The sequence below is a fragment of the Tachyglossus aculeatus genome, chromosome 9, assembly GCF_015852505.1.
Source record: "Tachyglossus aculeatus isolate mTacAcu1 chromosome 9, mTacAcu1.pri, whole genome shotgun sequence".
Classification (NCBI taxonomy): Eukaryota; Metazoa; Chordata; class Mammalia; order Monotremata; family Tachyglossidae; genus Tachyglossus; species Tachyglossus aculeatus.
The window spans coordinates 14,166,218-14,182,490 of record NC_052074.1 but is presented as its reverse complement, the minus strand read 5'-3'; the positions used below and the strand labels follow the sequence as shown (position 1 = coordinate 14,182,490).

Sequence of the window (16,273 nt, the reverse complement as noted above, 5' to 3'; positions counted from 1 at the left end):
CGGCAACGTATAGAGACGGTCCCTATCCAACAACGGGTTCACAGTCTAGAGGGGGGACCCAGGAGGCTCCCGCCCGCTGACTCTAGTGACAGAACGAAGTTCCAAAGAGGGGACTGAATCTTGCAGCACCAAACTAAACGTTTGGAAGAACACACCAGAAAAAAATAAAATAAAAAGAGACATGATTCCGGACCTTAGCTGGTTTCCTCTTGAAAGATTTTTAGTCACAGTGAAATGGAGGAATTTTCCATTAATTTAGATATGACAGATAAGTATATCCCAAAAGATGACAAGTAGCCCGAACCTCAGGTTCCAATCTAATCAGGGTTGCTGGAGTCTTTAATCTGTGTTTGGGAGATTATTTTTGCTAAGTAACGGTAATAATAATAATAATAGCGGTATTTGTCGATGGCTTTTATGTGGCAAGCACTGTACTGAGCGCTGGGAGAGATCCAAGATAATCAGGTCGGACAGTCTCTGTCCCGCATGGGGTTCACAGTCTCAGGATCTGGCAGCGCTGTTTGGATTACATCCTAAAAGCCATGTAGGTAATAATAATAATAATGGCATTTATTAATCAATCAATCATATTTATTGAGCTCTTACTATGTGCAGAGCACTGTACTAAGCGCTTGGGAAGTACAAATTGGCAACATATAGAGACAGTCCCTACCCAACTTGGGCTCACAGTCTAAAAGGGGGAGACAGAGAAAAAAAAAAACGAAACATACTAACAAAATAAAATAAATAGAATAGATATGTACAAGTAAAATAAATAAATAAATAAATAGAGTAATAAATATGTATAAACATATATATGTATATATATATACAGCGCATATATACATAGATACATATATATTAAGCGCTTACTAAGTGCAAAGCACTGTTCTAAGCGCTGGAATAATAATGATGGCATTTGCTAAGCGCTTACTATGTGCCAAGCACTGTTCTAAGCGCTGGGGAGGTTACAAGGTGATCAGGTTGTCCCACGGGGGGCTCACAGTCTTAACCCCCATTTTACAGATGAGGGAACTGAGGCCCAGAGAAGTGAAGTGACTTGCCCAAAGTCATGCAGCTGACAGTTGGCGGAGGCGGGATTTGAACCCATAACCTCTGACTCCAAAGCCCGTGCCCTTTTCCACTGAGCCACGCTGCTTCTCCAGTATATATATTGGGCAATTACTGTGCGCAGAGCACTGTACTAAGCGCTTGGGAAGTTCAATTTGGTGACAGATAGAGACAGTCCCTACCCAACTACGAGCTCACAGTCTAGAAGGGGCAGACAGACAGCAAAACAGAACAAGTAGACAGGTGTCAATGCCATCAAAATGGAGAAATAGAATTATAGCGGTAGACACCTCATTAATAGAGTAATAAATATGTACAAATATACACAAGTGCTGTGGGGGCGGTGGGGAGGGGGGAAGGGGGGGCTCAGTCTGGGAAGGCCTCCGGGAGGAGGTGAGCGCTCAGTAGGGCTTTGAAGGGAGGAATAGAGAGGGAGGGCATTCCAGGCCACATTCTGCTTTTCTCTTGAGCTTAAAATATCTGTGGTCAAGTCGGCAGGGATGGTTTGAGGACTGTGAGCCCACTGTTGAGTAGGGACTGTCTCTATATGTTGCCAACTTGTACTTCCCAAGCGTTTAGTACAGTGCTCTGCACACAGTAAGTGCTCAATAAATACGATTGATTGATTGATTGATTGATGGAGGGAAAAGGACAGTGGGCCCGGAGGCCCGTCGGGAGCGAGGACTGGCAGGGCCACGCTTGGCAACAAAGAGGAGACAGGGCCGAGGATGCCCAGCTGGGCCTGGCCCACCCGCCCCTAGCTCCGTGGAAAGAGCCCGGGCATGGGAGTCCGAGGTCATGGGTTCTAATCCCACCTCCACCAATTGTCAGCTGGGTGACTTTGGACAAGTCACTTCATTTATTCAATCGTCTTGATTGAGCGCTTACTGTGTGCAGAGCACTGGTCAGCTGGGGGGACTTTGGACAAGTCACTTCATTCAGTCAATCGTCTTGTTTGAGCGCTTACTGTGTGCAGAGCACTGGTCAGCTGGGGGACTTTGGGCCAGTCATTTCATTCATTCAAGTGTCTTGATTGAGCGCTTGCTGTGTGCAGAGCACTGGTCAATCAATCAATCAATCAATCGTATTTATTGAGCACTTACTGTGTGCAGAGCACTGTACTAAGCACTTGGGAAGTACAAGTTGGCAACATAAGCACAAGTTGGCTGGTCAGCTGTGTGACTTTGGGCATGTCATTTCATTCAATCGTCTTGTTTGAGCGCTTACTGTGTGCAGAGCACTGGTCAGCTGGGGGACTTTGGGCCAGTTACTTCATTCATTCAATCGTCTTGTTTGAGCGCTTACTGTGTGCAGAGCACTGGTCAGCTGGGGGACTTTGGGCCAGTTACTTCATTCATTCAGTCGTCTTGATTGAGCGCTTACTATGTGCAGAGCACTGGTCAGCTGGGGGACTTTGGGCCAGTCACTTCATTCATTCAGTCATCTTGATTGAGTGCTTACTGTGTGCTGAGCACTGGACTGAGGGCTTGGGAAGTACGAGTCGGCAAAATACAGAGAAGCAGTGTGGCTCAGTGGAAAGAGCCCAGGCTTTAGAGTCAGAGGTCATGGGTTCAAATCCCGGCTCCGCCAATTGTCAGCTGCGTGACTTCGGGCAAGTCACTTCACTTCTCTGGCCCTCAGTTCCCTCATCTGTAAAATGAGGATTAAGACTGTGAGCCCCCCGTGGGACAACCTGATCACCTTGGAACCTCCCCAGCGCTTAGAACAGTCCTTTGCACATAGTAAGCGCTTAATAAATGCTATCATTATTATCATTAACAAATGCCATCATTATCATTATTATGATTAGAACAGCGCTGTGCACACAGTAAGTGCTTAGTACATTCCATTATTATTGTTATTATTAAATCCAGAGCTCAGAACAGCGCTTTGCACATAGTAAGCGCTTAACAAATGCCATTATTATTATTAAATATGATTTTGATTATTATTATTATTAGCTTTATGATTATTTAGCTCTCTTCCTCCCTTCAAGGCCCTACTGAGAGCTCACCTCCTCCAGGAGGCCTTCCCAGACTGAGCTCCTTCCTTCCTCTCCCCCTCGTCCCCCTCTCCATCCCCCCCGCCTTACCTCCTTCCCTTCCCCACAACACCTGTATATATGTATATATGTTTGTACCTATTTATTACTCTATTTATTTATTTTACTTGTACATATCTATTGTGTTTATTTTTTTTTGTTACTATGTTTTGTTCTCCGTCTCCCCCTTCTAGACCGTGAGCCCACTGTCGGGTAGGGGACCGCCTCTAGATGTTGCCAACTTGGACTTCCCAAGCGCTTAGTCCAGTGCCCCGCACACAGTAAGCGCTCAATGAAGACGATTGAATGAATGAATGAAATATGATTATTATTATTTATCTATTCTATTTATTTTATTTTGTTAGTATGGTTTTGTTCTCTGTCTCCCCCTTTTAGACTGTGAGCCCACTGTTGGGTAGGGACTGTCTCTATTTGTTGCCAACTTGGACTTCCCAAGCGCTTAGTCCAGTGCCCCGCACACAGTAAGCGCTCAATCAATACGATTGAATGAATGAATGAATGAAATATGATTATCATCATCATCATCATCAATCGTATTTATTGAGCGCTTACTATGTGCGGAGCACTGTACTAAGCGCTTGGGAAGTACAAATTGGCAACATATAGAGACAGTCCCTACCCAACAGTGGGCTCACAGTCTAAAAGGGGGAGACAGAGAACAAAACCAAACATACTAACAAAATAAAATAAACAGAATAGCTATGTACAAGTAAAATAAATAAATAAATAAATAAATAATCATAATAATCATAATCAAAATCATACTTAATAATAATGGCATTTGTTAAGCGCTTACTATGTGCAAAGTGCTGTTCTGAGCGCTGTATTTGATCATAATAATAATAATAACTATGTGCAGAGCACTGTACTAAGCGCTTGGGAAGTACAAATGGGCAACATATAGAGACAGTCCCTACCCAACAGTGGGCTCGCAGTCTAAAAGGGGGAGACGGAGAACAAAACCAAACATACTAACAAAATAAAATAAACAGAATAGCTATGTACAAGTAAAATAAATAAATAAATAATCATAATCAAAATCAAAATCATATTTAATAATAATAATGGCATTTGTTAAGCGCTTACTATGTGCAAAGCGCTGTTCTGAGCGCTGGATTTGATCATAATAATAATAATAACTATGTGCAGAGCACTGTACTAAGCGCTTCGGAAGTACAAATGGGCAACATATAGAGACAGTCCCTACCCAACAGTGGGCTCGCAGTCTAAAAGGGGGAGACAGAGAACAAAACCAAACATACTAACAAAATAAAATAAATAGAATAGCTAGGCACAAGTAAAATAAATAAATAAATAATCATAATCAAAATCAAAATCATATTTAATAATAATAATGGCATTTGTTAAGCGCTTACTATGTGCAAAGCGCTGTTCTGAGCGCTGGATTTGATAATAATAATAATAATAATAACTATGTGCAGAGCACTGTACTAAGCGCTTGGGAAGTCCAAATTGGCAACATCTAGAGACGGTCCCTACCCAACAGTGGGCTCGCAGTCTAAACGGGGGAGACGGAGAACAAAACCAAACATACTAACAAAATAAAATAAATGGAATAGATAGGTACAAGAAAAATAAATAAATAAATAAATAAATAAATAAATAAATAAATAAATAAATTATGATTATTCTCCTCAGCGGGACCTCGCCCCCCACAGGCCGCACCCCCTTCAGGCCACGCCCAGCGGGCCCGAGGGCGTTCCATGATTGGCTTCCTTCCCTCGGAGGGGGGCGGCGTCCTCGGCGCTGATTGGTCCCGGCGCGGGGGCCGCGCGGCGTGACGTCAGAGGCCCCGCCCCCCCGGGCGCGCGGGGCGGCCGCTCGGTCGGTCGGGAGCAGCTGAAACCGGTTTAAGAGGAGCCGCTTCCGGCCGGTGCCCGTCAGTCGGCGTCGTCGTCGTCGTCGTCGTCAGTCGGCGGCGTCCGCGCGAGGGGACCGGCGGCACCGGGCCGGGCTCCCCGAAGGAGCCGTTAGGGACCCCCGACCCCCCCCGGACCGCAGGTGAGGGGGCGTGGGCGGGGACCGGCTCTCTCTCTCTCTCTCTCTCTCTCTCTCTCTCTCTCTCTCTCTCTCTCTCTCTCTCTCTCTCTCTCTCGCCGACTTCTCCTTCCCAAGCGCTTAGTCCAGTGCTCCGCACATTGTAAGCGCTCAATCAATACGATTGAATGAATGGCCCCCCGGCCCCCACCGAACTCCCTCGCAGAAACCCCTCATCCTCGTCTTGAAGGCTCCCCATCCCCTCGCCCCCTCCGCCCAATTAGTTATTCATTCATAACAATTAATCATTCCTTATTAATTAATCATTCATTCAGTTGTATTCTAGACTGTGAGCCCGCTGTTGGGTAGGGACCGCCTCTCTGTGTTGCCAGCTTGTCCTTCCCAAGCGCTTAGTACGGTGCTCTGCACACAGGAAGCGCTCAGTAAATATGAATGAATGAATGAATGACCCCCGGCCCCCACCGAACTCCCTCGCAGAAACCCCTCATCCTCGTCTTGAAGGCTCCCCATCCCCTCGCCCCCTCCAGCCCGCACCCTCTGCCCAATTAGTTATTCATTCATAACAATTAATCATTCCTTATTAATTAATCATTCATTCAGTTGTATTCTAGACTGTGAGCTCGCTGTTGGGTAGGGACCGTCTCTCTGTGTTGCCAGCTTGTCCTTCCCGAGCGCTTAGTACGGTGCTCCGCACACAGGAAGCGCTCAGTAAATATGAATGAATGAATGACCCCCGGCCCCCACCGAACTCCCTCGCAGAAACCCCTCATCCTCGTCCTGAAGGCTCCCCATCCCCTCGCCCCCTCCAGCCCGCACCCTCTGCCCAATTAGTTATTCATTCATAACAATTAATCATTCCTTATTAATTAATCATTCATTCAGTTGTATTCTAGACTGTGAGCCCGCTGTTGGGTAGGGACCGCCTCTCTGTGTTGCCAGCTTGTCCTTCCCGAGCGCTTAGTACGGTGCTCTGCACACAGGAAGCGCTCAATAAATATGAATGAATGAATGACCCCCGGCCCCCACCGAACTCCCTCGCAGAAACTCCTCATCCTCGTCCTGAAGGCTCCCCATCCCCTCGTCCCCTCCAGCCCAGCCCGCACCCTCTGCCCAGTTAGTTATTCATTCATAACAATTAATCATTCCTTATTAATTAATCATTCATTCATTCAGTTGTATTCTAGACTGTGAGCCCGCTGTTGGGTAGGGACCGCCTCTCTATGTTGCCAGCTTGTCCTTCCCAAGCGCTTAGTCCAGTGCTCCGCACACAGGAAGCGCTCAGTAAATATGAATGAATGAATGAATGACCCCCGGCCCCCACCGAACTCCCTCGCAGAAACTCCTCATCCTCGTCCTGAAGGCTCCCCATCCCCTCGTCCCCTCCAGCCCAGCCCGCACCCTCTGCCCAATTAGTTATTCATAATAATCATTCGTTATTAGTTAATCATTCTCTCTTCCTCCCTTCAAGGCCCCACTGAGAGCGCACCTCCTCCAGGAGGCCTTCCCAGACTGAGCCCCCTCCTCCCCCTCTCCATCCCCCCCGCCTTACCTCCTTCCCTTCCCCACAGCACCTGAATAGATGTCTATATGTTTGTACCTATTTATTACTCTCTTTATTTATTTTACTTGTACCTATCTATTGTGTTTATTTTATTTGGTTGCTATGTTTTGTTCTCCGTCTCCCTCTTCTAGACCGTGAGCCCACTGTCGGGTAGGGGACCGCCTCTAGATGTTGCCAACTTGTCCTTCCCAAGCGCTTAGTCCAGTGCCCCGCACACAGTAAGCGCTTAATCAAGACGATTGAATGAATGAATGAATGAACTATGATTATTATTATTTATCTATTCTATTTATTTTATTTTGTTAGTATGGTTTTGCTCTCTGTCTCCCCCTTTTAGACTGTGAGCCCACTGCTGGGTAGGGACTGTCTCTATATGTTGCCAACTTGGACTTCCCAAGCGCTTAGTCCAGTGCTCCGCACACAGGAAGCGCTCAGTAAATATGAATGAATGAATGACCCCCGGCCCCCACTGAACTCACTCGCAGAAACTCCTCATCCTCGTCCTGAAGGCTCCCCATCCCCTCGCCCCCTCCAGCCCAGCCCGCACCCTCTGCCCAATTAATTATTCATTCATAACAATTAATCATTTATCATTAATCATTCATTATTTAATCATTCATTCATTCAGTTGTATTCTAGACTGTGTGCCCGCCTTCTAGACTGTGAGCTCGCTGTTGGGTAGGGACCGTCTCTCTGTGTTGCCAGCTTGTCCTTCCCGAGCGCTTAGTACGGTGCTGCGCACACAGGAAGCGCTCAATAAATATGAATGAATGAATGACCCCCGGCCCCCACCGAACTCATTCGCAGAAACCCCTCATCCTCGTCTTGAAGGCTCCCCATCCCCTCGCCCCCTCCTCCCTCCCCTCCAGCCCAGCCCGCACCCTCTGCCCAGTTAATTATTCATTCCTAATAATTAATCATTCATTATTAATTAATCATTCATTCATTCAGTTGTATTCTAGACTGTGAGCCCGTGGTTGGGTAGGGCCCGTCTCTCTATGTTGCCGACTTGTCCTTCCCAAGCGCTTAGTCCAGTGCTCTGCACACAGAGCTCAATAAATACGATTGAATGAATGAATTTATTGAGCGCTTACTGTGTGCACAGCACTGTACTAAGCGCTTGGGAGAGTACAATACAGCAGTAAACGGACACATACCCTGCCCACAATGAGCTTACAGGCTAGAAACTGTAACCTTCTAGGCTGTGAGCCCGCTGTTGAGTAGAGACCGTCTCTATATGTTGCCAACTTGTACTTCCCAAGCGCTTAGTACAGTGCTCTGCACACAGTAAGCGCTCAATAAATAGGATTGAATGAATGAATGAATTAATTAATCTCCTCACCGGGCCTCGTTCTCACCCTTCCCGCCGTCGCCCCCCAGCCCACATCCACCCCCTGGCCCGGAATGCCCTCCCTCCCCACATCTTCCTCCCTTCAAAGCCCTACTGAGAGCTCACCTCCTCCAGGAGGCCTTCCCACACTCAGCCCCATCCTTCCTCTCCCCCTCCTCCCCCTCCCCACCTTACCTCCTTCCCTTCCCCACAGCACCTGTATATATGTTTGTATGTATTTGTTACTCTTTTTTATTTGTACATATTCTGTTTATTTTACTTTGTTAATATGTTTTTGTTGTCTGCCTCCCCCTTCTAGACTGTGAGCCCGCTGTTGGGTAGGGACCATATCTAGATGTTGCCAACTTGTACTTCCCAAGCGTTTAGTACAGTGCTCTGCACACAGCGCTCAATAAATGCGATTGAATGAATGCAAAGCACTGTTCTAAGCGCTGAGGAGGTTACAAGGTGATCAGGTTGTCCCGCAGTGGGCTCAGTCTTCATCCCCATTTTACAGATGAGGGAACTGAGGCCCAGAGAAGTGAAGTGCCTTGCCCAAAGTCACACAGCTGACAATTGGCAGAGCCGGGATTTGAGTCCCTGACTGCTGACTCCATTCATTCATTCATTCATTCATTCAATCGTATTTATTGAGCGCTTACTGTGTGCAGAGCACTGTACTAAGCGCTTGGTAAGTTGGCAACATATAGAAACGGTCCCTACCCAATAGCAGGCAAGGCCCGGGCTCTTTCCACTGAGCTAGCACTTTACTGGATGCCCAGCATTGTGCTAAGCACTCATCGTGACCGTATTTAAGCGCTGACTGTGTGCCCAGCACTGTTCTAAGCGCTCATCGTGACGACATTTGTTAAACGCTATGTGCCCAGCACTGTTCCAAGTTCTCATGATGTTTTTTCTTAAGCGCTATGTGCCCAGCACTGTTCCAAGTTCTCATGATGTTTTTTCTTAAGCGCTATGTGCCCAGCACTGTTCCAAGCACTCATCATGATGGTATTTAAACGCTTTCTATTTGCCGAACACCGTTCTAAGCGCTGATCGTGATGGTGTTTGTTAAGCGCTTACTATGTGCCCAGCACTGTTCCAAGTGCTCATCATGACGGTATTATTCCCCCTTTTAGACTGTGAGTCCACTGTTGGGTAGGGACTGTCTCTATATGTTGCCAATTTGTACTTCCCAAGCGCTTAGTACAGTGCTCTGCACATAGTAAGCGCTCAATAAATACGATTGATAAGTGCTTACCATGTGCCCAGCACTGTTTGAAGCACTCATCATGAGGTTATTTAAGCGCCTACTATGTGCCCAGCACTGTTCCAAGCGCTCATCATGATGGTATTTAAGCGCCTACTGTGTGCCCAGCACTGTTCCAAGCACTCATCATGATGGTATTTAAGCACCTACTATGTGCCCGGCACTGTCCTAAGCGCTCATCATGATGGTATTGAAGCAACTACCATGTGCCGAGCACTGTTCTAAGCACTGATCATGATGGTCTTAAGTGCTTCCCGTGTGCCTAATGCTGTTCTAAGCGCTGATCGTCATGGTATTTGTTAAGCGCTTCCCATGTGCCAAGCACCGTTCTAAGTGTTGGGGTAGATACGAGGTAATCAGGTTGTCTGACGTGGGGCTCACAGTCTTCGTCCTCGTTTTACAGATGAGGTCACTGAGGCACAGAGAAGTTAAGCGACTTGCCCGAGGTCACACAGCCGACAAATATGTGTGGGGGGAAGACTAGATTAGGAAATAATTGCCGTACTGTGCTTTCCAAACGCTTAGTACAGTGCTCTGCACACAATAAGCACTCAATAAATGTGATTAAATGAATAAATGAGTAATCGTAACAATCATTAGGATGTCTGCTAAGCCATTGCTACGTGGCAAGCGCTATTCTAAGGGCTGGGGTAAATACGAGGTGAACAGGGTAATAAATAATAATGATGATGGTATTAAGCGCTTACTATGTGCCAAGCACTGTTCCAAGCACTGGGGTAGATGCAAGTTGATTGGGTTGCCCCACGTGGGGCTCTCAGTCTTCATCCCCATTTTACAGATGAAGTCACTGAGACCCAGAGAAGTGAAGGGACTTGGCCAGAGTCACACAGCTGACAAGTGGTGTAATCAGGATTAGAACCCACGACCTCTGACTCCCAAGCCCGGGCTCTCACCACTAAACCAGGCTGGTTCCCACATAGGGATCACAGTCTAAATAATAATAATAATAGTGATGATGATAACAATGACATTTAAGCTCTTACTATATGCGAAGCACTATTCTAAGCGCTGGGGGGGATACAAGGTGATCAGGTTGTCCTACGTGGGACTCGGTTTTAATCCCCATTTTGCAGATGAGGTAACTGAGGCCCAGAGAAGTGAAGTGACTTGCCCAAAGTCACACAGCTGACAAGTGGCAGAGTCGGGATTAGAACCCATGACCTCTGGCTCCCAAGCCCTGGCTCTTTCCACAGAGCCACGCTTCTTCTCGTGGCGTAGTCATCAGGAATATGGGTTTCCTTTTGGGATTTGGGGGGTTGTATCAGGAGACCCACTCCGGCATTTACCTGCTGAGTGGCTTCTCTGTGCCTCAGTTTCCGCATCTGTAGAGTGGGGATTCAATAAGGATACCCCCTCCCCCTTAGAGTGTTAGCTCCGTGAGGGACGTTTTGGGTCTCATCTGATTATCCTGTACCCAGCCCAGCGCTTGGAGCACAGTAAGCACTTAACCAATAATTTTGTTATTGTTGTCACTTCAAACCTAGTCAGGAAACAGAGGGTGATGAGGCATTTTAATCTCTTTTTTGCTTTTCCATTTCGGTGGTGAACAGAGAGATCATAAGTGTCAGAAAACCAGAGGTAGCAACAACGCCTTAGGAAAAGTTGCACATCAATCAGTGTGTAGCGTATCAAACAATGTGCAGCGTTTTTGAGTGCTTGCTTTTTACGGAGCACTGTACTAAGCACTTGGGAGACTACAATATAATGCATGTTCCCAAGATGCTTCGGAGATGTAAGTGGGGGAAATTTGTAACACAGGCTATATGCACAGCAGCGATTTGTCTTTAAGTAGTACTCTGCATTTATTTCAATTGTTGGTGAATAATTAAGGTACCCAGTTCAATACAGTCTTGAATTTAATGTTAGCTGTGTGTACCCGTCTGTGCAGACATGCTTAGCAACGCTTTGAAAGGCTGAACTTAAAGGACTCATTCTGCGTGTTGTCAAGAGTGACTAATTACTGGCGATAGATTATCGACTCCAATCAAATGATGCATTCCATTATTTCTTTTAAACTTAAGCACCCGATACAGAATTTTACTGAAACTGCAGTGTGCTTGTATTTGGAAAATACATGCCAGGGGAATACTAAGCTATTTTAGGCTTGAATTTTTAATGAAAAAATGAATATTTATCCACATTATCGTCAATCAGTAGACTTCTAAGAAACCAGTGAATCAGGCTGCTTTTGGTTGTTTAGGTAAGACTACTGCTGAAGGGTATACGATGTGTTACAATTAAAAGTACATTTATGGTCTCTGAGCATTTCTTTACTTGGTCTTAAGTGGTTTCTGTTTTGTCTTGTTTTGTTGTTCCCAGGGTTAGGAAACACAAGCATTTGCAAAGGCTAGGAAACTGTTACTGAAGGAACAAACGGTGTCCAGTAATGATTAAACTGATTTGTGTAAAATACTTGATCAAGTGAAAATTTGTTTGGAGTGTAATTCTGGCCAGCTGCATGAGTGCAATATGGATGTTTTGGGATCTTGAGGATTGATGCAATTAACATCATTTAAGAACTTGCAAGGTCCCTCCCTGACCATTTTTACTAGAGTAGAAATGGAGTCAAAGAGACAGAAATGGAGTCAAAGAGAACCTAGTCCCTCCCTTTTCGTGGTGTATGTTTGCAGTCTTATACAACCCAGAACTCTAGATTTAAGTACATTCAAGATTAAAAATTATTATGTGTGTAAAGAGAGGAAAAATTAGGTACCAGCCTCATTGGATACTTAAGAGATGGCTAATACTATTTTAGGGCTTGTACTTTGTAGATAATATAAATCAGTCTTGTTTATTGAGCACTAGGTGCAGATCATTGTACTAAGTGCTTGGGAGAGTACAGCGTGTGACAGTTGACATTTTCCCATCCCACAAAGAGTTTACAGTCTAGAGGGAAACTGATGATTTTTACAGTGTCTTTTCCCTTAAAGGATGCAGTTAGCAGACATCAAAAACAAACAAAAAGGATTCAAATGAAATGTAGCATTTCAAGTGTCCTGTGGTAGGACTTTGACTCCCATCCACTATCGGTGGTATTTATTGAGCACCTATCATGTAACCTAAGACCTTGGGAACTGATAATACACCGGCAGCAAAGGACTTGGCCCTTGCTTTCAGAAGGCTTACATCTAATACACTGCAATGATTAATAAAATGCTGTACTAGCAGCTGCTACTGTACTTTTAAAAAGACTGTATTTGGGAATGGTGTAAAATTAAATTCTTAGTGTTTGGTGCCTTTTTGTTGGAAGGTTTAGTGACAGAATTTAGGAATGTTTGTGGTTGTGTTACCAAATTGTTACTTTTATATAATGTGTGTAAAGCTCTGTCAGTCACCTGCTTCAGTCATCTAATACTACTTCTAAGTTTAATGTCTGTTCTTTAACTTTATAATTCTGTTTTGGTCGTGTTCTCGAGTGAATGTCACTTGTTTCTGTGGAGTGTTATTTCTGTGTTCAACATTATGATAAAATGTGACATCAGTTCAGGAAGTTCAGTTGAAGGTGAAAGATCCGGCTTAACCTGGTAGATTGGGTGCTAGAAAGCTTTGACGCTGTTTTGTTAAGGGCGAGGCTAGTCACACTTGTACAGAATTTGCTAGGTTAAGTCAGTGTTTTGTGTCTGTAAATGACTCCTTTTTCCCCTGTAATCATAAAGAGAGTTCAAACCAAATTGAGTAGAACCTAAGTTCTAGTCCTGGATCTGCCACTTCCTGCTTGGTTTTCTTGGGCAAGTCTCCTTGCCTCAGTTTCTTCATCTTTTAATTGGGAATAAGATACTTGTTCTCTCTCTCTCTCCCTTAGACTGAGAGAGCCTGACAGGGACTGTGTCTGATGTGACCATCTTGTATCTACCCCAGAACTTAAATACCACAGTAGTTAAATATGGAATTACAGCACTTCCATTTGTGACTTAATTGTACATGCAGTACGGAATCTATAATACTGAATTACTCCTAAAAATTTCCCTCTTTCTGTAGTACATACAAGCTTCAATATGGATGATTGGGGCATGTTCCAAATCAACTGTTTAGTGATTGGATCGAGAGTTTTGAACTATTTTGGGATCCCAAGACTGTCTCGTCAGTTCCTTTAGCAATGCAGAGAACTATATTTCTTATAAACATTCAGGACATAGTGTATGCTCGTAGGTGTAAAAACCACATTAATGGTTCATTTTAACTTAATTTTCTTGAAATTCAGAAAAACTTCACTGTTATAGTGAATCTTTCCCCTCTCCTAAGACCCCTTCACTCCTTTTAATTATAGTTTTGCCATAGTAACGCAGCTAATGGGCTAACTGGCAGTCCTGTTATTAGGTAGCTAGTTTGTTTTTTGAAAATGGAATGATTTTAAGTTGCCAAATGGGATTTTTTAAATCATGCACTCCTATTTCAACCACTGGCATGTTAGAAGGGTAGGAAGATCTCCTCAGACGAGGCAGGATTGGGTTTTATTTTCCTAGTGATTCTTGGTGTATGTGTTTCTGTTTGTTTACAGTTGATGTGTTTTTCATGGTCTCCAGCTGCTCAGAAAAGATAGAGGATAACTTAGCTTCTTATCTGAAGAGAAACTGTGGCCCAAATAATTTTCTCACATTTTTTTTTTTAAATCCTTTCCATTGGCCTACCAAGTTTGTTTCATTTGGGAACTCTTAATGGCCACTCCATCAAGGAGTATACCTCATGTAATGAGACTACCTTCAGCACAGAGCAATATCTGGTGTTCATAACCAGATAGGTGGTTTTTCATCTGGCTAACGAGTATTAGGGTCCTGGGACATTCAGCACTTCTAAACACATTTTTTTTTTTTCCAGTGAGTCCAGAAAGCTGGCTGATTTGCATCCTGCTTGCCTTCCTGGAATATAATGCTTTCTTTTTTTTTTTTTAATCTTCATAGTTGAACTTTCTAAAACTCTGCCAAGATGACACCTTCTCAAGTAACCTTTGAATTAAGAGGAGCTCCATTACCAGGTACAGAAAACAAAACTCTTCTTCCTTTTAAGTGGTGGTGTGAAAGCAAAGTGCAGTGGGTATTGATTTGATCCAAGTTTCCATACTGAATGTAATAGGACTTAGATTTTTCTCAGCACCCTGAGGTCAAGTATAAGTATCTTGTAGGCAGATACATATTTTTCTAGATAATAATAATAATAATAATGGCATTTATTAAGCGCTTACTATGTGCTTCTAAGTGCTGGGGAGATTACAGGGTGATCAGGTTGTCCCACGTGGGGCTCACAGTCTTAATCCCCATTTTACAGATGAGGCACAGAGAAGTTAAGTGACTTGCCCAAAGTCACACAGCTGACAAATGGCGGAGCCGGAATTTGAACCCATGACCTCTGCCTTCAAAGCCATGTTACTTCTCTGTAGATAATCTCCTTTTCCCAAGTACCCATTCTGGCTTTCTCCAGGAGGCTTTGGTTAGATCCTACACTTATTTAAAAAACGGCATTAGAAAGTCCTTCTCCAGTATTTTCTAAGGGCAAAATGGAAGAAACCAGGAGCCCGAGTGACTGCAAAAAGTACAGTTGCTGGAAGAGAGTTCCTCAGATTTCTCAACCGTCTGCTCTTTGTAGTTCAACAGCCTAGGAGGAAGAAAAAGGAACTTCTTGAAAGGAACCTGCGTACAAGGACCTCGTCGTCACCCTTAAGTGGTCTGGATTAACCAGGGATTTCGGTTTATTGGGCTGGAGCCATGATGATTCTACTGGGAAGCAGCATGTGTGGTGGATAGAGCACATGTCTTGGAGTCAGAGTTATGGGTTCTAATTCTGGCTCCACCACTTGTCTGTGTGACTTTGGGCAAGTCACTTCACTTCTCTGTGCCTCAGTGACCTCATCTGTAAAATGGGGATTGAGACTGTTAGCCTCATGTGGGACAAGAACTGTATCCACCCCAGTGCTTAGTATAGTGCTTGGTACATAGCAAGCGCTTACAAATACTACCATTATTGTTACTATTATTGTGTATTTAAACTGTAAAATCGACTAGAGGATTAATAATGGGATGGGAAGAATATGAGAGCTCACTGCGTGCAGAGCACTGTACTGAGCGCTTGGGAAAGTACAACACAACAGAGTTGGTAGACATGTTACCTGCCCATTAATGAGCCTGCAGTTTAGAGATACACTCTCACTATGGTCATCATTGTTTTATATTAGTCTTAAAAACTCTGAAAGTTTTCAATTCCAGTAATGATGCTCTGGCAACATAAGTCAAGAAAATCACTGGAAAATAAATGCTTTATCCTACCAAAAATGAAACTTGTTAGACCTCTAAATATACTGTCAGTAATAAGGTATGTGCAATAGTCAGTATGAAAAAAATTGCAGTATGAGGTCCATTAAGCATATCAAATAGGTCGAGGCCTCTAATTCCCAAATCTGTTACTGATTTTGTATAAACTTTGACTTTTTCTTAATGTTATTTCTTTGACAAATGTGATTGTGTGTGTGTATCTATTTATATATATATGTGTGTGTGTATATGTGTGTGTGTGTGTATGTGTGTGTGTACATATATATATATATATATATAATCCTAGCAATCATTTAAGCAGGTGAATGTCATTCTGAATGTCATGGATTAAAGCATAATGTAAAGTTTTACATTGTTCCTTAACTAAAGTGTCTTTGTTTCCACTGTTACATGTCTTCTTAGACACTTTATAAGTTATTACATAGACATCCTTCGGTTCATTTTGTCATCTTATGAAAGCAATAAAAATATTTCAACTTAAATACTAATGACTGCACTTCTGTTTAAGAGCTTTGGTGCTAAATGCAGGATTCCCAATAAAGGACTTAAGCAAAACTATTAGAATCATTAACCCCTTAAAAACTTTTAAGCACTCCTGCACAACACTGAGGAAATAACTTTAGTTGCCACTAGTCCTTATGGAGATTAGAATTGAAAAGTAAATTTAGAAGTTTCT

General features: G+C 44.0%; 1 protein-coding gene across 1 annotated transcript in view; it reads left to right on the top strand.

The window, feature by feature from the left end:
* The first annotated feature begins 5,040 nt into the window (after positions 1–5,040).
* Positions 5,041–16,273, top strand: part of GPCPD1 (glycerophosphocholine phosphodiesterase 1) — a 49,132-nt gene continuing 37,899 nt past the window's right edge. Inside the window, exons 1-2 of the mRNA XM_038751274.1 lie at positions 5,041–5,155; positions 14,233–14,306. Of these exons, the coding sequence (XP_038607202.1) occupies positions 14,258–14,306 (49 nt within the window). The 5' untranslated portion in view covers positions 5,041–5,155; positions 14,233–14,257. The remainder of the gene's footprint in view (positions 5,156–14,232; positions 14,307–16,273) is intronic.